We start from the raw sequence: 22,202 nt of genomic DNA, 5'->3' as shown, positions 1-22,202 counted from the left end.
TCTGGCGATTGCGGCGATACCTCACATGTGTGATTTGAACACCGTTTACATACGCGGGCGCGACTTCCGTATGCGTTTTCTTTGCTTCGCGAGCTCGCGGGGACGGCGGGTGCTTTAAAAATTATTCTTTTTTTTTATTTATTTTATTTATTTTAAAATGACTAAATTGTTTAAAAAAATAAAATAAAAACGTATCACTTTTATTGCTGTCACAAGGAATGTAAACATCCCTTGTGACAGTAATAGGTGGTGGCAGGTACTCTTTATGGAGGGATCAGGGGTCTAAAAGACCCCCCACCCCTTCTTTACACTTCAATGTATTCAGATCGCTGAAAACGGCGATTATGAATACCGGATATTTTTTTTAAACCGGCGCCATTGGCAGCCGAGTAAACGGGAAGTGACGTCATGGCGTCGCTTCCGTGTTTACGATGAGGAGACTGGAACGAAGCAGATTACGGCTTCGTTCCAGTTCCTCCCCAGCAGCCGGAGGCGTCGGAACGTGAATTGGTTCTCCCGATCGAGCGGGAGCACCGGTAACAGCGGCGGGAGGGGGGGACGTCCCCTCCCGCTCCTCCGGCATAACAGCCGAGCGGCTTTTAGCCACATCGGTTGTTATGCCTGGATAGCCAATCGCCTGCTGAAAAAAAACGGTACCGGGATGATGCCTGCAGGTGCGGGCATCATCCCGGTATACCCCCGAAAGCCGAGTACGCACATCTGCGTACGCTCGGCGGGAAGGGGTTAAGGTAAGTTTTATTAAGTTGTATTCATTTCATCATAACCTAATTACCATGATACAATTGCCAAAAATGTTGGTGAACAGCTAGAAAAATGCTGGGGTCATAATGATAGCCTTTTCTATTTCTTAACATTCAATTTCCAAGTCATGAGCTGAAAATTGTGTGTGATTGATGAAGCAAAAACTATGTCCCTTTTTTTTATACACACGACAAGCTCAGCCAGGAGGAGGCCGTGATCAGTGACAGGCAGGAGGAGGCTGTGCCCAGTGGCAGCCAGGAGGTGGCTGGGCCCAGTAGGGGCGTTACAGGCATCACTTGCTCTCATTTGGGAAGCCAGCCAAATCCTGTGTAACCCCCCCCCCCCCAATGTTGAAGTGGCCTATGGTATCTATTTGGCCACCAGGTTGGTGGAATTGGAGAAGGGCCAACGCCTCCTCTGTGAGGGGATTTTCTCTGAGACCCTTCAGAAGGGGTTGGGGGGCCAGCTCACTTAAACCAGCCATATCTATGATCAAGCCCCTACTCTTCCTCCTCCTCCTCCTGCCACAAGTCCACCCCCAGAGGCACAGCCTCTAAGGAAGGCTGCAGAGAAGCATGAAGGGAAGGCTGCAGGGCAGCGTGTAGCAAAAGCTGCATGGAAGAGTCGAAAGTGATTGCCTGGCTTCAGTCTGGTCTGACAGAAGATGCAGGCTGTTGTAGTACTACAGCCTGGGGACATAGATGTCATCTGCTGCTGTTCCTGATCACTGGGAGTCCTGGACCAGATTGTGCTTCCTATTATATGGACTCTGCAAGATTTTGTTTTCCACTGACTTGATGTGTGCCCTGGGGGACAAAAGGCTCCACAAATTCCAAAAGTGTCTCTAGTTTTGCCTTCCTCTTTATTTTGTTAACCAGAATAAATGGATATTTTATTTTCAATAAATACTTTCCTATGTATTTTTACTCAAAAAGGACAGTTTGTTTGTGAGTAGGCAGGTACATGTCAAAAAGACTATGGGGGTTATTTACGAATAGTGATGGACGAACTTTCGACGGGACGTTTCGCGAACGGGGACCGCGAACGCGGCCGATAGTTCGCAAACCGGAACGTTCGCGGCGGGCCCCATTGACTTCAATGGGAGGCGAACTTCGCAAACCTACAGGTCAAATTTGCAGCCACAAAATAATTAATAGCTGTGCAAACATAGTCCCACCACATGGCCAATGACATAACACATGTACGAGGTGAATCTGGGATCGACAACTACAAGCATTCTTTTTTTATATGGGAAATTGTTGTGACAATTCAGGACTGTGGAGCGCATGAAGGCAATGGAGGAGAGGGAAGGTCAGGGTAGGCAAAGAAGAGGGTGCAGGAGATGATCACCAGCAGCAATGACACCTGCACCGTGATAGAGAGCACTGACATCAGCAGCGTGACATAAAGCACTAACACCAGCACCGTGAAATGCAGCACTGCCATCAGCACTGTGATAGAGAGCACTGACATCAGCAACGTGACATAAAGCACTAACAGCAGCACCGTGATAGAGTCATCTGACAACAGCACCGTGATAGAGAGCACTGACATCAGCAGCGTGACATAAAGCACTAACACCAGCACCGTTATATACAGCACTGACAGCAGCACCGTGATAGAGAGTACTGACATCAGCACCGTGATATACAGCACTGACACCTGCACCGTAAGCAGCCCCAGGAGGAAGTCAGCATAGCACAGGGATGGTGGGAGCCCCTCATAATGAGCATAGCACAGGGATGGTGGGAGCCCCTCATAATGAGCATAGCACAGGGATGGTGGGAGCCCCTCATAATGAGCATAGCACAGGGATGGTGGGAGCCCCTCATAATAAGCAGCCCCAGGAGGATGTCAGCATAGCACAGGGATGGTGGGAGCCCCTCATAATAAGCAGCCCCAGGAGGAAGTCAGCACAGCACAGGGATGGTGGGAGCCCCTCATAATGAGCATAGAACAGGGATGGTGGGAGCACCTCAAAATATGCACAGCAGAGGTACAGCCCCAGGAGGAAGTCAGCACAGCACAGGGATGGTGGGAGCCCCTCATAATATGCAGCCCCAGTAGAAATATGACACCGCTCAACCTCTTCAAAGAGGAGGGTACGGGCATATAGTACGGTGTGCTTTTTTTGGACAAGGAAGTGAGCCAAATGAAGAAAGTAGGTCTCTGTGCTCATTTAAAAAAATTGTTTATAGACATATACATGGTCTACTGGTCACATGTGTTGAATTCCTCCGAGATCCATGCCTCATTCATTTTTAGAAATGTGAGGTAGTTAACACTGTCGTGAGCTAGGCGAGTACGCTTATCGGTCACGATCCCCCCTGCTGCGCTGAACATCCTTTCGGACAGGACACTGGATGAGGGGCAAGCCAACAGTTCGATTGCAAATTGGGCAAGCTCTGGCCAGAGGTCAAGCCTGCCCACCCAGTAGTCCAGGGGTTCCTCACTCCTCAGAGCGTCCACATCGGCCGTTAACCCGATGTAGTCGGACACCTGACAGTCTAGGTGTTCCCTGATACTGGATCCGGATGACACCTGTCGATGGGTCGGCTGAAAGAATGACCTCATATCCGAAGTCACCAACACATCTTCAAAACTGCCTCTTCTTGCAGGCGCTTTTGGATTGGTACCCGCAACTCCTTCTCTGGTAGTGGGAATTTCTCCTCTGCCAGCGCACGCAAAAGCAGAATGCAGCATTTCTCGAAGCAAGGCCTGGAAATGCTCCATTCTGCCAGCCCTCTGTGACGGCGGTAAAATTTCCGCCATTTTGTGTTTGTACCGGGGGTCTAAGTACGTTGCCACCCAGTACTGGTCCTTGACCCTTATGCTTTTTATACGGGGGTCCCTATTAAAACACTGGAGCATGAAGGCCCCCATTTGCACTAAAGTGGAAGCGGTGTGGTGGCCTGGCTCCTGCTCATCATCCAGGATAATGTCATCCTCTTCATTCTCCTCTCCCCATCCACGCACAACAGGGATCCCAGAAAGGTTTAAAGCATGCTCTTCTTGCTCCTCCTCATCCGCCCCGGCACCATCCTCCTCTGACTCCTCTTCAGACTCCTGTTGTTGACTTGTCTCAGATAGAGTAGCCCCCCCTGGGAATTCATCCAGCATTGCGACTTCCTCATCTTCCCGCTCCTGCTCCTCCACAGCTTGATCAATGACACGACGCAATGCACGCTCCATAAAGAAGGCATAAGGTACCATGTCATTGATGGCGCCATGGCTGCGACTGACCAGTTTGGTGATCTCCTCAAATGGGCGCAGAAGTCTGCATGCGTCGCGCATGAGCAGCCACTGGGGCAGTGAAAAAAAACCCAGCTCCCCAGAACCTGTTCTGCCGCAGAGTTCATACAGGTAGACATCAACTGCACGTTTCTGCTGGAGCAGCCTATCAAGCATATAGAAGGTTGAGTTCCATCGTCGGGCAATCGCAAATAAGACGTCTGACTGGCAGATTGTGTCGCCGCTGAATGTCAGCAAGGCGAGCCATGGCCGTGTAAGATCTTCTGAAATGGGCCGGGATTTTCCTTGCCTGCTGCAAGATGTCCTGGACCCCAGGGTATTTGACAAGGAATCGCTGCACGACCAAGTTTAAGACGTGTGCCATGCATGGCATGTGCGTGATTTTGCCCTGTTTCAATGCGTTAAGCAGATTGGCACCGTTGTCACACACCACTTTACCAACTGTCAAATTGAGCGGTGTTAGCCACTGATCTGCCTGTGAACGCAAAGCTGAAAGGAGTGCCGGGCCAGTGTGGAGATCCATGCCTCATTCATTTTTAGAAATGTGAGGTAGTTAACACTGTCGTGAGCTAGGCGAGTACGCTTATCGGTCACGATCCCCCCTGCTGCGCTGAACATCCTTTCGGACAGGACACTGGATGAGGGGCAAGCCAACAGTTCGATTGCAAATTGGGCAAGCTCTGGCCAGAGGTCAAGCCTGCCCACCCAGTAGTCCAGGGGTTCCTCACTCCTCAGAGCGTCCACATCGGCCGTTAACCCGATGTAGTCGGACACCTGACAGTCTAGGTGTTCCCTGATACTGGATCCGGATGACACCTGTCGATGGGTCGGCTGAAAGAATGACCTCATATCCGAAGTCACCAACACATCTTCAAAACTGCCTCTTCTTGCAGGCGCTTTTGGATTGGTACCCGCAACTCCTTCTCTGGTAGTGGGAATTTCTCCTCTGCCAGCGCACGCAAAAGCAGAATGCAGCATTTCTCGAAGCAAGGCCTGGAAATGCTCCATTCTGCCAGCCCTCTGTGACGGCGGTAAAATTTCCGCCATTTTGTGTTTGTACCGGGGGTCTAAGTACGTTGCCACCCAGTACTGGTCCTTGACCCTTATGCTTTTTATACGGGGGTCCCTATTAAAACACTGGAGCATGAAGGCCCCCATTTGCACTAAAGTGGAAGCGGTGTGGTGGCCTGGCTCCTGCTCATCATCCAGGATAATGTCATCCTCTTCATTCTCCTCTCCCCATCCACGCACAACAGGGATCCCAGAAAGGTTTAAAGCATGCTCTTCTTGCTCCTCCTCATCCGCCCCGGCACCATCCTCCTCTGACTCCTCTTCAGACTCCTGTTGTTGACTTGTCTCAGATAGAGTAGCCCCCCCTGGGAATTCATCCAGCATTGCGACTTCCTCATCTTCCCGCTCCTGCTCCTCCACAGCTTGATCAATGACACGACGCAATGCACGCTCCATAAAGAAGGCATAAGGTACCATGTCATTGATGGCGCCATGGCTGCGACTGACCAGTTTGGTGATCTCCTCAAATGGGCGCAGAAGTCTGCATGCGTCGCGCATGAGCAGCCACTGGGGCAGTGAAAAAAAACCCAGCTCCCCAGAACCTGTTCTGCCGCAGAGTTCATACAGGTAGACATCAACTGCACGTTTCTGCTGGAGCAGCCTATCAAGCATATAGAAGGTTGAGTTCCATCGTCGGGCAATCGCAAATAAGACGTCTGACTGGCAGATTGTGTCGCCGCTGAATGTCAGCAAGGCGAGCCATGGCCGTGTAAGATCTTCTGAAATGGGCCGGGATTTTCCTTGCCTGCTGCAAGATGTCCTGGACCCCAGGGTATTTGACAAGGAATCGCTGCACGACCAAGTTTAAGACGTGTGCCATGCATGGCATGTGCGTGATTTTGCCCTGTTTCAATGCGTTAAGCAGATTGGCACCGTTGTCACACACCACTTTACCAACTGTCAAATTGAGCGGTGTTAGCCACTGATCTGCCTGTGAACGCAAAGCTGAAAGGAGTGCCGGGCCAGTGTGGCTCTTGGCTTCCAGGCACAACAGACGCAGCACGGCATGGCAACGTCTCACCTGGCATGTCGAATAGGTTCTGGGGAGCTTGGGCCGCGCAGCGGAAGAGACACCAGCAGCGGAAAAGGAGGAGTCACCCGAGGAGGAGAGAGAGGAGGAGGATGGAGTAGGAGGAGGCGGAGAAGAAGAGTCAGGCCTGTATGCAATCCGTGGTGGTAAAACCAAATCTACACGGGTGCCATGGGTTACATGCTTGACGGCCATCAGAAGGTTCACCCAGTGGGCAGTAAAAGTGATATACCTTCCCTGCCCGTGTTTGCTAGACCACGTGTCTGTGGTCAGATGTATCTTGGTACCGACACTGTGTGCCAGAGATACATTCACTTGCCGCTGAACATGGCCATATAGCTCTGGGATGCCCTTCTCTGAGAAATACTTCCTTCCTGGGACCTTCCATTGTGGTGTTCCAATGGCCACAAATTTGCGAAAGGCCTCCGAGTCCACCAGTTTATATGGCAGTAGTTGGCGGGCTATGAGTTCTGACAAGCCAGCCGTCAACCGTTGGGCAAGAGGGTTATCCGGCTTCATCATTTTTTTACGCTCGAACATTAGGCCCACGGAGGCCTGCCTTTTTGCAGAAAAACATGAGCTTGGCGTGATGGAAGGTGGAGTGGAGGACAATTGTGAGGAGAGAGGAGAAGGAGAAGTAGAAGACGAGGCTGGACGGTGAGAGCATGGAGTGTGGCTTTGTGTGTTCCGTTGCTCCCACTGGGCTCGGTGATGGCTGCTCATGTGCCTTCTTAAGGCGGTCGTCCCTAGTTGAGTGTTGGGCTTACCGCGACTAATGCGTTGACTACAAAGATTGCAGATGGCAACGCTATTGTCAGCAGCGGACACGTTAAAAAAAGCCCACACTGCGGAGCCATGTGCCGGTGTCCTGGGAGCGCCAGATGTGACTGTACATGGTCGATGACTCACTCCTGATACATTTGCAGTCTGCTTTGTCCCTCCTGTGCAATGTAAGTTATTGCTGCTTCTCCTCCCTATCTGCTGGTCCATATCTCCCTCTGAACTCCCCTCCTCTTCCTCTCTTGTGGGCACCCACGTGACATCACTAGACACATCATCATCGGCGTCACCTTCCCCACCGCTATAAGTAGAGATCTCGGAGTAGGCAGCAACACCGGGACCAACCTCCTCCTTGGGCTGATCTGGGTACTGTCGTCAGACTGCTGAGTAGCGGTTGTTGCTACCTCCTCTTCCTGATCCAATACCAAGAGTGGCTGCACATCAGAAATTTCTTGATATGGGGGGCGTGGCCAGCGCGTAGCGGAATGGACGTCTGACTCGAGAGCTCCGCTCCAGCATAGAGGGAAAGCATACTTCGAGGCGGCGTACAACACCCTGACTCACAGCAACGTATAGCTGAATCACCGCTCGACCTCCGGAGATGACCCGCAAGCGGAACAACGCTTCTCAGCCGAGGAAACTCCGGGATTTCTTCTTCACCACCATAGGCCGCGAGGCCCAAGATGGCGCTGGCAGCGAATCCCCGTCTCCCGCGAGCGGATCCCCTTCACAGACGCCGAGCCCGGGCTCAGAAGTAGGCCCGATGCGGCGCTCTCCGGCTGCCTCAACTCCTCTCTCCGGTAGTCCGGCAAAGTCGAGACCTCGTTTAGAGGCTGATCCACTGGAAGACAAGGTCAGTGTACATCAGAGTTCCCTTGATGACACGAGGGAACTGGCTGACACCATCAACTCCTTCCCTACCACGAACCAGCCCATCTCTGACACTACTTTAAAAGATATGTTGATCTCCCTCCGTGGATCACTACATACAGACCTAATGGAGTGCATGAGAAACTTTAAATCAGATATGAATGAACTGGGGGGCAGGATTGACCACGTGGAAAAAAAAATGGGGGAATATGCGTCCTCCTACAACACCCTGGTGGACACCCATAATGAGCAAGCAGATGAGGTGGCCTGGCTTAAGGCTAAGATTGCCGACCTCGAGGACAGGTCTCGCAGGAACAATGTTAAACTACGGGGCATACCTGAAAATGTCCTACCGGCTCACCTTCACCAATACGCTAGAGACCTAATGTTAGCGTTCTTGCCCTCAACGCCAGAGGCCGAACTGGTTATAGACCGGATCCACCGCCTGCCTAAGCCATCTCATCTCCCAGACAATACCCCAAGAGATGTCCTAATGAGGGTACATTTTTTCCATGTGAAGGAGAGACTCATGGCGGCTTACCGTAAAAATCCTAGCCCCCCACCACAATATTCAGCTATTCAGCTATACGCGGACCTTTCGCAGTTCACCATGCAAAAACGTAAGTCCCTCTTATCAATCACCAAAGCACTCAGAAATCACAACATCTTGTACAGATGGGGATACCCAACCAAACTTATTGTCACAAGAGAGGGCAAAGCATCCGTAATCTCCACCTTAGCTGAAGGTTTGGAACTGCTCCGCATGTGGGACATTCTCCCAGTACAAGATAACACCCCAGCCGCCTCGGAGTTGAATACTAGTGAGGATTGGCAAGTGGTATCTCGCAAGAGACATAGCAAAAAAAATGACAAATAACTGCCTTGAGTATACCGTTTGCTTAAACCTAGCAAATTGATCAACTAGATCCCTTTTGCTTTGGAGCTCTCAGCCTATGAGCCTCCCTTTTACCAATATGTGCAGTCCATCTGCCACCGGATTCCGGACGGAGTCTACTTTTTTATTTCTTTGCCATTTGATTGTTGGCTCTCTTTTGAATTTTGTTTTTCTCTTGTTTATTATTTGTGTTTTCTCCCCCTTCCCCATGGAGATGGATGAGGACGGTCTATCCGAGACCAAGACCAACCATATATCGACGCTTCCATTCAATACATCTTGGATTGCCTGGAGCAGGTATGGACTCCTTAAGGATCTTTGTTTATCACTTTTTTTTACTGACCAATGTCGTTCACACTAACATCTTTTAATGTCCGGGGCCTGAACCATCCAGCCAAACGTGCCTCGCTGTGGAAGGAAGCTCTGAGATTAGGCTCTGATGTATTGTGTGTACAGGAGACACATTGGACATCTTCTTGTGAACCCACTTTTAAACACTGCAGATTCCCTCATATCTTCCGAGCCTCTTTTTCCGCAAAAAAAAAGGGAGTCCTAATTGCCATAAAAGACTCGGTAACTTTCTCGTTGCAAGAGACGTACGCTGACCCAGACGGTCGATACTTGATCATAGTGGGCACCTTTAATCATAGACTGTATACCTTAGTCAATGTTTACGCTCCCAACACACACCAACTGCGCTTCTTGAAAAAAAACCTCCGTAAGGTTGACCTGCTTAAGAAAGGCGAATTGATAGTTTGTGGAGATTTCAATATCACACCCAATTACACAATGGACACAACTTCATCCTCGAAAAGGTCCCTGCCTACTCTACAACCTCTACTCCATACGGAGGAATTGTATGATGTCTGGCGCTGCCAACACTCAACTGAAAGGGACTATTCCTACCACTCCTCCAGGCATAACTCGTACTCACGAATTGATTTAATTTTAACGGACAAACTACTTCTGCAACGACTCTCATCATCGATCATTCATGATATTACATGGTCAGATCACGCCCCAGTGTCCATCACAGTAGATGAGAAGCGCTGTTCGGTATGCGCAAATGTTTGGCGTGCCAACCCCTTTCTTCTTCAGCAACCACAGCATGTGTCTTATTTGTCAAAGCATTTGCAAGAGTATTTTACTTTTAATAACAACACAGTATCTGATCCCTTTACTATGTGGTGTGCCCATAAGGCTTATATGAGGGGTATTCTAATACAATTGAACTCACGGGTTAGAAGGCAGAGGACACTGAAGATAGATTCCCTTTTATCTGATATCAAACGGCTAGAGGCCCAAAACAAAACGAACAAAAACCTTAAAACGATGAATTCATTAAATAAACTTCGTTCGGATCTCAGGCTCCTACTGCTAGAACAATACGACAAACATATCCAGTACTTGAAACTGTCACACTACTCATCCGGCAACAGGGCTGGTAAACTGTTAGCTTGGAGGCTAAAAGAGCACAAAACTAAATCTAATATCCCCTTCTTAATCCGAAAGAGCGATAACAGTAAATTATATAACCCCCTGGACATTGCAAATTCCTTTGCGGATTACTACTCCTCCCTATACAACCTTAAAAACGACCCGACCACCCCACAACCCACCGAGACTGACATTCAAAAAATTTTTACTGATCTTTCCCTTCCTACCCTAACGCAAGACCAATTAGATGTCCTCAACTCTCCTATCACCGAACCTGAGATCCGACGGGTCACTAAGACACTCCCAAATGGGAAATCCCCTGGCCCCGATGGCCTACCAAATTGTTATTACAAAGTTTTCTCTCAAATCTTATCCCCAGCCTTGAAAGAGGTTTACTCTGCAGCAGTGTCCTCTGCCTCGTTCCCTTCGGAGATGCTCAAAGCATATATAGTCACTATTCCGAAACCTGGAAAGGAACCCTCTACCCCGGCCAATTTCCGGCCTATCTCATTACTAAACACCGATGTGAAACTATATGCCAAGATTTTGTCTTCTAGGCTTCTCCCTATCCTCCCGTCCTTGATTGGACCGGAGCAGACGGGCTTTACGAAGGAACGACAAGCGTCCGATGCCACCAGGAGGGTTGTGAATGTTTTACAGTTTGCCGGGTCCTGTCGGATGCCTTCTCTGCTGTTATCTTTAGATGCGGAGAAGGCATTCGACAGGATACACTGGGGTTATATGTCCCACACACTTAGTAGATTCGGGTTTTCGGGACCCATTTTGTCTGCGGTTCTAGCACTATACTCCTCCCCTTGTGCCCAGGTGTACACGTCCAATATGCTTTCCTCCTCTTTCCATATTTCCAATGGGACTAGACAGGGGTGCCCCCTTTCTCCCTCCATTTTCAACCTTCTTATAGAACCCCTCGCAGAAAAAATCAGAACCCATCCTGACATACCGGGCTTTCTATTTGCAGACAAATCCCATAACATAAGTCTTTTTGCAGATGACATCATCCTTTTCCTGTCCTCCCCTCATTCCTCCCTCCCGCAGGCCCACTCTATACTCAACCATTTTAGTCGCATATCTTATTATAAGGTTAATTTTACAAAGTCCCTTATTTTAGGCTTAAACCTTACCCCTCAACTTAAGCTTAGCTTACAAGACAATTTCCCCTACTCATGGGCGAAGTCTAGTCTCCCCTACTTAGGGCTACAAATTACGGATGACCCACTCAAATTAGCGGACGCTAATTATACACCTTTAATTGCTAAATTAGAAAAAGAAACACATAGACTTGCTAAAACGGAGCTTACTTGGTCGGGAAGACTTGCATCTTTCAAAATGTTGCTACTCCCTCAGATACTATATATATTCCGCACATTACCCATTCCACTCAAACACGCCCACTTAAAAGCGCTTGATGCCATACTTAGGCAATATATTTGGGGGGCCAAACGACCCAGATGCTCCAGACATCTATTGATTAAGCATAGGTCAGCAGGAGGAATGGGACTGATTGACCTCAAGGACTACCATAGAGCGGCCATACTTACCTCACTTAAACACTGGCTCTCTCCTTCACCAGATATTCTCTGGTGCGGCATAGAGCAAGCCCTTAGCCCGACAAAGGATTTACGATTGTTCCTACTATCAGACATATGGAGGCCTTTCTCTTTACACCATCTTCCACTTACCCTACAGGCCTCGTTGTTAGCGTGAAGGGACTTACACAAACTGTCGGATACACCCTCCGGCACTACTGAGGTCCCTGTACCCATAGAAATCCTATCCCAATTGATTCCTAATACAAACTATTCGAAGTGGAAAGCTATGGGTATTTCCTACATCTCTGATCTATACCAGGATGATCACCTTAAAACTTTCGCAGTACTGCGAGATGAATTTGCGTTGCTTCCTAGGGATCACTATGGTCATTTGCAAGCAACCCATTTTCTCAAATCACTAGAACCTTCCAGAGTTCATATTTATATCCCTGATAAATTATGGAAATATTATGCTCTATCCTCACCTAATACTAAAGGGATTTCCCTTTTTTACTCCACATTTCAGGATAAACTTACGTTTACTAATTCCCGCCCTTATATTAAATGGGCATCTGATTTTAACAAAGTTTTCGCCCCTTCTGAGTGGCACAAAGCATTTCAGGCTATTTACAGATCCTCAAGGTGCGTGAACCACTGGGAGCTCTCACAGAAAATAGCTTTGCGTTGGTATTTGACGCCGTACCTTATGGAAAAAATCTCGCCATCTAACTCTCCCCTGTGTTGGCGGGGATGTGGCGAGATTGCCAACATCTCACATATGTTTTGGTTTTGTAAACATCTCTCCAGTTTTTGGGGGAGCATATTCCGGTGTATCTCGCGCATCTCGGGTATCTTAACACCAATAAGTCCTGAACTAGCGGTTTTGAATCTGGGTATTGGAAACTTTCCCCCTCAGTGTCGTACAGTGATCACACATCTACTACTAGCGGCCAGGTTAGTGATCACCAGAAACTGGAAGTCTGACCGCTCTCCCAACACCTCATAAGCTCTCGATATCATCAGACAAAATTACAAACTAGAATCTTTATTAGCTGATAAGAATGGGTCTAGAATAAGTTTTGACAACCAGTGGAAGGCGTGGGTGGATTGGTCTACTCTGAACTGATTATGAAACAGATCCTTTTCCTCTCTTTGTTGTTCCTTTTCCTGATTACGAATATTGCCAATTCTATTAGTTTCTATTTATAACGAATATAGGTATGTTATTATCCATCGGTCCCTTCCTTGCTTATCCAAATTCTAGCTTATTAACTCTACATTACTGTTCTCCTCCATCTCTTATCATCTCTTATCTCCTCTCTCCTCTTTCCCACCCTTCTTTTCTTTTTCCCTTTCCCCCTACCCTTGCTGATCTTATGGAAATACATATTGTAAGCTAATTTCTCTTCCTCTTACAGTACACGATCGGTACTTTGTTATTGTTATTCTTGTGTACAATGTGTTGAATTGCTTACTATTCGACTTCTTCCAATATGTGATCATTGTATACTCTGTATCCATACGTTTGTTGTAATCATATTTCTGTTAAAACTCTAATAAAAACTATTTGGAAAAAAAGAAATGTCTTGATATGGATCGGAAAATAATTCCTGTGACTCAAGCGGAAGGTATGTGGTGGTGGTGTTGTTGGTGGTAGTGTCTTTGGGGGTGCACATAGCAGAGAGTGAAGAAGAGGGTGCAGATCGAGAGGATGAGGAGGGTGCAGAAGAGTAAGGCTGAGTGAGCCACTCAACCAAGTCTGGTGCGTCCTTTAAAGTAATTGAACGCACCTTCTGCAACTTCCCACTTTGGCTCAAGCCTGTTGCTCCTGCCCTACCCCTACCACCCCTGCGGAAGGGCCTGCCTCTTCCTCTGCCTGTCATTTTTTAAATGACCATGTGACAAAACTCTCAGTCCCTATACAGATGAAGGACTGCTGCAGTATAGGGCAGCGGTCAGCAGTAGTGCACCTCAACCCTATGTATTGTGGACCTATACCAGTCCTTATAGAATAGCAGACTGTACCTCACTCAACCCTATGTACTGTATTACCCTATACCTTACCAGTCCTTATAAGGACCTTTGTGGAACAAGTAGCTTGTGTGTGACTGATTAGCAGACTGTACGTCAGTCCCTATACCGATGAAGGACTGCTGCAGTATAGGGCAGCGGTCAGCAGTAGTGCACCTCAACCCTATGTATTGTGGACCTATACCAGTCCTTATAGAATGGCAGACTGTACCTCACTCAACCCTATGTACTGTAGCACCCTAGACAGACCAAGTTACCAGTCCTTATAAGGACCTTTGTGGAACAAGTAGGTTGTGTGTAACTGATTAGCAGACTGTACGTCAATCCCTATACCAATGAAGGACTTCTACAGTATAGGGCAGCGGTCAGCAGTAGTGCACCTCAACCCTATGTATTGTGGACCTATACCAGTCCTTATAGAATAGCAGACTGTACCTCACTCAACCCTATGTACTATAGCGCCCTACACCAGGTTATTACCAGTCCTTATAAGGACCTTTGTGGAACAAGTAGGTTGTGAATGATTAGCAGACTGCAGCAGAAGGGCAGCAGTCAAGTATAATATTCTTTCTATATTTGGAAGAAAGAATATTATACGTGTACAAGCCTATTACCATACCACTGATACCAGTCCTGAAAAGAACCTTTGTGACCTAATATAGTAACAGCTACTGATTAAACTGACCCTCACTGCCTCACACACTGCTTCCTGCCTGTCCCTATATAAGCTGACAAAACAGAGGCTACTGGAACAATAACTGGAATAGCACTTTTGTGGACCTGATAGTAACAGCTAATGACTAAACTGATTGTCCCTACAGCAGACACACCGTCCTGTCCCTTTCTCTAAACTGACAAAAGACACTCAGGCTGCTGTAACAATCAGTAACACAGCAAACCTATATCCTGAACTACACCTAACACCTATACCAGTCCTGAAAAGAACTTTTGTGTACCAAATAGCTAGCGATTTGGGTCACTGCAATCTCTCCCTGCTTCACACAGCAACCTCTCCCTATAGTGACAGAAGAAAGAATGTAAAATGGCCGCCGGATCAGGTCTATTTATAAGTTAGGGGGACTGTCCAAGTGTCCATGTGCTGTAATGTCTCAATTGGCTGTCCTGTACCCCATGATGGATGTGTCATCATAGGTCAAAGTTCTTTTACACAGTAAACACGGAAGTCCACCAGGCGAACGGCGCCAATAGTCCACCGAGCGGGCGGACCGCGAACAGCCGAAATTCACCGCAAAACGACCACTGGGCGAACCGTACGGCCATCACTATTTACGAAAGGCAAATTCATTTAGCACTACAAGTGCCAACTACAAGTGCAAAGTGCACTTGAAATTGCACTGCAGGTGCACTTGATAGATCTGAAATGAGGGGAAGCTCTGCTGATTTTATCATCCAATCATGTGCAAGCTAAAATGCTGTTTTTTTAGTTTCCTTGCATGTGACCCTCGGATCCACAGCGACTGCACTTCCAAGTGCTCTTTCAGTGCAATTCCAAGTGCATTTTGCACTTGTATTGCAAATTGAATTTTCCTTTCATAAATAACCCCCTATGCCAAATTTACAAGGGACACCAACCTCATTAAGGTTTCCGAAAAAATACAACATAATAATGTTATTGTGGTAACTTGAAAATGTTGAAAACTTAAAATTGTAAAATAATAATTGTAAAATAAATATTGATGAAATATAAAATTATAAAAGATGAGTCTAAAAAATGATTGGAAACATTATTTATGGAGATCGGGCTTTTAAAAACTAGAATATTAGTCATGGGATGAGGATAAATAATGAAGAAAGAAGTTTGTGAGAAGTCTGTGTGAATATGAACAGCAAAACAACTTCATTCTTCTAGCATTCTAAAGAAGAAAAGAATGCACTGTATTAAAATATCACAGAATTAGCAGGGTGAGGAATGTGCTAGCTTCAATATGAACGCTAGTTTTACCACACTGAGTGTGTCCGTCTTGTACTTGCTTCAGAGCATGTGTCGTTTTTGGTCCGTCGGACTAGCACACAGACAAACGGTTTTCACGCTAGAAATTTGAGTCCGTTGGACAGATTTAAAACATGTTTTATTTCTAGGAACGTCAGACTTTTGGGGAAAAAAAGTCCGCTGGATCCCATACACGATCGTAATATCTGGCGGATTCATTTCGTCTGACCTAGTTGTGTGTACGCAGTATAAGTGATTCTTTCTACAAATGATATGCACTTCAATCTCTGCTTCAAGTTCTGCCTCATCTGAACATTCATTCTCTGTTTCTTTACAGGTATGTGTCAGCTCAACCACATCTTCCACCTTTAAATGAAATTGGGATCTGCTTGCTGTTTCTGTGTATGTGTATGTAGCACTAACCCCCGAAGGAGCTGCTGGTTTTATTCGGGCTTACCGTTACCTCTTCTGCTCGCCTCTTCATCTTAGGGGGTCCCGTGGAAAGTAGCCCAAATGAAGATAAATCAGACTAGTGGTTCTTTTTGAAGATTTATTTAGGGGTAATACCAAAGAAAGACACAAGACACAGTCCTTCAATAGAGGGTTAGAGGATAAGGGGAGTTCAGGCACCTAGTAATTGCGGGTTAGAGGTATCATTCAGATCCAGAGGGCAAACAGCTCCACAGACTGGATCCAGCAGTCACTGGATAGGCCTATCTCACTTGACCTAGCAGCCATGGACATGCCAAACAAAGTCTCTGCCACAGACCTGTTAATTAAACTTAGTGGTTCCTGAAAGTAGATGCGCAACAAAGTCTCTGCCACAGACTTGTTAACTGAACTTAGAGATTCTTGAGAGTTTTTAGGAAGATCTACCATACAGTACCAGATTCTTTCAGCCGACCCGGCGATACTGTAAAGATATTGATCTGTGATGCATCCTCAAACTGAGTTTCCAGGCTCCTTCAGAGAGGAGCTCCACTGGAGAAGTCCTCCCCTGGATCCTTCAGCTTTCCTTGGTTTCTCCCCGCGGGCGAGACAGCACAGGACAACCCCTGGATCAGCAGGCCCCAAGACATTCCTGGGCTTACACTATCAGTTGCAAAGCCTCGGGCCAGCAGGCCCTGAGGCACAAGACCATGCGACACAGACCCCAGGCCAGGAGGACCCTGGGGTTGGGATCATGGACCCCGGGAAACAAACCCAAAAAAATGTCAGTACCTTAAATACCCTCTCCCAGAATGCACGGCAGGGCAACCACCCCCACTGAACCATTTCTGAGCAAGAGGGGATATTCAATGCATCCAGCCTGCTGCTGTTCCACACCCACTGACTGTGACAGCGACACCTACGGTCAGGTGGAAATCAGTGCAACCCAACTGGACTGTTACAGAAACCAGAACTTTTAGAGAAATTATTCTGAGCCAAACTACAGCTTCAGATGATTAACTTAAAAACAACAATATTGTCTGCACATCAGGAGCAGGACGCTACATGTCTTTAGTATGTCACCTTCTCTATCTGTTGCCCTGTGTGCATAACCTTGACATTGTTTTTTGTTGCTCTGGACTAGCTTACCTAAGTTTTATGTGTTGATATTATCTTGGCCTCTGGTCTCTTGCAATTCTGACTTTAGAAGTGAAAGATCCACTTTGATTGTTAGCCATTCTTATATTAACCCATGATTAATTAACAAACTTCCACCCCACCCTCATAACAGTATAAATTTGAGCATCCTTTTTTTTGTTTTCAAAAAAGGTTTATTAAAGCGATAAATAGAAAACAGTGTCAGCAAAAAGGATCAGATGACATATACATCATAAGCAGTTGGATGACAAGATTGTAATAAAGTGGTAAACAGACCATAGGACTCTACAGACCAAACAAAAAATATAAACATTAGTGTAGATCTTACATCCAACAAAAGACTGCAAGAAAGAGAAAAGATAAAATATTCAATGTTCTGACCTTCATATCTAAAATGTATAAGAATAGACTATACAAAGAAAGAGAGGAGAAAAGTTCAGAAAGGAAATAAAAAAAAGAAAAAATTGCAGATAGCCAAGAGAAAAAACCCAAGGTATGATCATTTTAGTAATCGGAATAGGAACCATGGGTTCCACTTTAGGTCATATATATGAGTCGTGTCCTGCAGAGTATGGAAAATCTTTTCAGTCAGCATTACTTGATCAATGCGTGAGAGAACTTGAGATAAAGGGATCGACGGGGACTTCCAATGAAGTGCTATAGTCGATAGCATAGAGACACATATGGAGTGAACGAGCCTTACTAAGTGTTTTGGGGTGTCAGGCGGGGTTTGGAAGAGAAGACAGTGGTGATAAGTGAGGGACAATGCCCGACCAGCGAGCTTGTCCATCAGTCTTAAAACCTGTTGCCAAAATGGACGAATAAATTTGAGCATCCTTAAGGGGTCAGCACATTGCTGGGGGAGCACATTGCAGGGGCTTCTATCTCTAAATGATTCTTTCTACAAGTGATATGCACTTCAATCTCTGCTTTAAGTTTTGCCTCACCTGAACATTCCTTCTCTGTCTCTTTACAGGTATGTGTCAGCTCAACCACATCTTCCACCTTTAAATGAAATTGGGATCTGCTTGCTGTTTCTGTGTATGTGTCTTTGGTATGTGGCCTTCTCTATCTGTTGCCCTGTGTCCATAACCATGACATTGTTTTTGCTGCTCTGGACTAGGGATGAGTCAAACACCCCCCAGTTCATTTTGCACCAGAACCTGCGAACGGACCGAAAATTTGCGCAAACTTTAGAACCCCATTAAAGTCTATGGGACGCGAACATTTGAAATCAAAAGTGCAAATTTTAAAGGCTAATATGCAAGTTATTGTCCTAAAAAGGGTTTGGGGACCAGCTCCTGCCCCAGGGGACATGTATCAATGCAAATAAAAGTTTTAAAAATGTCAGTTTTTTCTGGAGCACTGATTTTAAGTACTTCCCACCCGGGAAGTATATATACATTGGCCGGGTGGGAGCTCTCTCCTTCTGACTGGATGTTCAGCAACGTCCTTCAGAAGGAGGGGGATTGCCCGTGCGCCCGCACAGCGGCACAATCCCGATGCACTCGTGTCACCCGGACATGGCGCATCTCGGATCAGCAGGAGGGCTTTGTGATTGGCCCTCCTGATCACATGACAGCCGTGTCCAATCACAGCCGCCATGTGATGTAAACAAACAGCCGGTTGCCAGGCAATCGGCTCTCCTCACACGGAAGACGTCGCTGAGGAGAGGAGAGCAGATCCCTGCATCCGGCTGGTGATCAGTGAGTATGAGCTGTTTTTTTACAGCTTTTCACTCACTGATCACCAGTCTAGTGTAAAACACACATGCACACATGTCCCCAAAACACACATGTCCCCAAATACTAAACACACATGTCCCCAAATAATAAAAACACATGTCCCCCACATATGTCCCACTAAAATCACATGTCTGTGATCACCTGCACACATCTGTACATGATCACACAAACCAATTATTATGCACTTGACAGAATTTTTTTTACCAAAAACATGTAGCAGAATACATTTTGGGTTAAATTTATGACAAAAATTCGATTTTGTTGGATTCCTTTTAAAATAGAAAGAAGAAAATATTGTTTTTTTCCCCAAATTTCTGCTCTTTTTTCGCTCATATCGCAAAAAATAAAAAACGGAGTTGTGAATAAATAATATAATAATGGTTAATGATGCTTAAAATGAAAAAACAAAGTGAAATATTCCTTTAAATATCGTGCCTGGGGGGTGTCTATAGTATGCCTGTGAAGTGGCGTGTGTTTCCCGTGTTTAGAACAGTCCCTGCACAAAATGACATTTCTAACAGAAAAAAGTCATTTACCACTTGACCACTGGGCACTTAAACCCCCTTTATAACCAGACCAATTTTCAGCTTTGGGTGCTCTTACATTTTGAATGACAATTACTCAGTCATGCAACACTGTACCCATATGAAATTTTTGTCCTTTTTTTCACACAAGTAGAGCTTTCTTTTGGTGGTATTTAATCACCGCTGGGTTTTTTATTTTTTGTGCTATAAAAGAAAAAAGACCGAAAATTCTGTAAAGCAAATTAATTTTTTCTTTGTTTCTGTTATGAAATTTAGCAAATTAGTATTTTTTCTTCATAAATTTTGTCAACATGTTAAGTAACCGCCCTGTAGCCATCATTCGGCTATGGGCCGGTTGTTAACAGGTTAAGTCATTTTGGCAGCTGGACCTACCAATACATAGATATAAATGTATTGAGAAATAGAAGTAAGGTGCTCATTTAAATGGTACTTAATTGTACAATGGTACTCACCAAGGTAGACACAAGAGACCTTGAGAAGATGAAGCAGAAGATCCAGAGTGGTCATATATATGTACTGATATGTTATCTGACTATGTACATATTTCGACCTGCAAACTACAGTAAGTAAATCAAAAACAGCAAATACAAACTTTGACCCCCAAATCTCTTCTAAATAAAAGAATGATTCCAGTAAGCAGATTTTTAGTGTTTACAAAGACATGCTTTGGTTTACCATGAGACATAGAAGATCTACAATTATTAAACTTCTGTGTGCATAACCCTTTTTTTTACAGAGATGACAGTAAATGAAAAATGGATTTCAGGAAACATGGCACTGTCAAAATTTACTTTACAGTATTGCACAAATAATTAAATTTTTTAAAGTCAGATTTTATTTAAAGATAGAAAAGTTTATAGCTCTAAAGATAGAAAAATGTACATAGTAACATAGAAACACGTTGTCACACAGGAAAGATAGACAATGAAAGATAAAGATAGGACTAAAAGACAGCACTGAGCACACAAATTCCCATCACCTGAAAACTTTGGTGGCATTCTATAAACATTCACTCTAACCACAGTTAGCATTGAAATTGATATATGAAATAAGCAATTGAGAGGTTCATTACATCTATCCAACTGGACCATATTGCATCAAATTTGCCATTGTATTGCGGAAGAGGTGTGTATGCTTTTTAAAATTATATACGTCTTTGATTGGCGGGGCGTGGCCTAGGTGGTCATGTGAGCGGACATCTTTCTGAGCAGCTCCGTCTTCTCCCGCTACAATCCTGCTCCATCCTGGGTTAATCCCGCACTAACCGCCGATCGAAAGACACCGACTGCACCGGAGGACCCCCCCGCTTCCCTGGCAGGTGATATCGGCGGATGGGCAAACGCAGAAGGCAGCCGCCGGCGCGAATGTCTGCGCACACACGCTCGGGCCAAGATGGCCGCCGGACCACCACCGCGGAGCTCTGTGATTCTCCGGCCTCCACGTCGGATCTTTTTGGGGAATTCTCTCCGCCGTCCTCCCCGGGACATCCGGTCCCCCCGATCCTGGAGTCACAGATCTCAGAGGGAGAGGAGGCGGAGGGGAGCGGCCGGGGCCCGACGCTTGCCAATGTGCTGCACACCATCCCCCTGCTCTGTGATAGAACGGGCTCACAGAGTCCCAGGCAGACCTCTCCCCGCAGGCAATCCGCCACGTACTATGGTTATTAGGTTGCTGAACTACAGAGACAGAGATGCTATACTGCGGGCGGCCAGAGTGAAAGGCAGCTTGAAGATCAATAATGCTGCTGTGTCACTGTATCCAGATTATTCTGTGGCTGTTCGCAACCAACGGGCGCAATTCCAGTCTGTTAAACAAAAGCTGAGAGAACACGCAGTGAAGTACTCCACGATATTCCTGGCTACCCTGCGCATTGTCTATCAGGAGAAGGTTCTTTTCTTCCAGTCACCCAAGAATGTCCTTGCATGGTGGGAATCCCTACCCCAACCTCCTCAAGCTCCTGCCTGAAGGATATTGGCCTGGATGGTTATCGTTTCTATTTTCTTCTATGCCCCCCTTTTTTGCAACTGCCTTTGGTCAGGGAGGCGGGTCTCTGCTGCTCTTATTGAAACATGTTGGGACTGACATGATTTATTTTTTTATGTTGCGGGACTTTTTTTCTCCTCCATTTTTTGGATGAGTACCTGGGACTCCAGGCAGAACGATCTTGAGCCACATTGTGGTGAAGTTGACTAGTTGCGGTTAATTGCATGGCTATCAGGCCATGCGCCCCACGCATGGCCCTAGTTTTGGGTACAAGCCCGCTCCATTTCCGTGGGAGCAGGGCAGGGTTGTTGCTGCTACTTGGCAGCTCTTTATTTGTTGTCTGTTGTATGGGTGTGGAGTGTGTGGTGTGTGGATGGATGGGAGTATGTATGTGTCACCCTGTCCCGCTGGAGGTACTGTGGCTCTGGCTGTCTGGCGAGGTACTGTTTTGGGGTTCCTGGGCGGGCAGCACCCGCTTGTTCCCGTTTGTGTGCTATTCCCAACCCTCCCATGGCTGAGGTAAACATATGCTCCTGGAATGTTCGGGGGCTGAATTCTAAATTTAAGCGTGCATTGGTGTTTGAGCAGATTAAACGACTACACCCGCATATTCTTTGTCTTCAGGAGACTCATCTGGTGGGCTAAAAAATCCTTGCGTTAAAAAAAAAGTGTTGGGTGGCTCACAACTTTCACTCCACTTACTCCAACTATGC

General features: G+C 46.4%; 2 protein-coding genes across 5 annotated transcripts in view; one reads left to right on the top strand and one right to left on the bottom strand.

Moving 5' to 3' along the window:
- LOC143958174 (pulmonary surfactant-associated protein D-like) overlaps nt 1-22,202 on the top strand; it is a 605,930-nt gene that overhangs the window by 135,512 nt on the left and 448,216 nt on the right. The window lies entirely within an intron of this gene.
- Nucleotides 1-22,202, bottom strand: part of LOC143958172 (pulmonary surfactant-associated protein A-like) — a 186,743-nt gene that overhangs the window by 63,007 nt on the left and 101,534 nt on the right. For 2 of the 4 annotated variants that reach the window (XM_077467636.1, XM_077467638.1), the window contains exon 1: nt 19,959-20,072. The exons of 1 other annotated variant lie outside the window; for it this stretch is intronic. Coding sequence is in view for 1 of the 3 variants with exons in the window: in XM_077467637.1 (XP_077323763.1) it covers nt 19,959-20,013 (55 nt within the window). In the remaining 2 variants the exon portion in view is untranslated. Of the gene's footprint in view, nt 1-19,958; nt 20,073-22,202 lie in introns of those variants that run through there. One more of the 4 variants, XM_077467637.1, reaches the window with a different exon arrangement.

This window comes from Lithobates pipiens, unplaced genomic scaffold (assembly GCF_037356315.1).
Source record: "Lithobates pipiens isolate NorthernLeopardFrog02 unplaced genomic scaffold, aLitPip1_a1.2 Scaffold_59, whole genome shotgun sequence".
NCBI classification, from domain to species: domain Eukaryota; kingdom Metazoa; phylum Chordata; class Amphibia; order Anura; family Ranidae; genus Lithobates; species Lithobates pipiens.
This window is presented reverse-complemented; position numbering and strand designations above follow the sequence as displayed.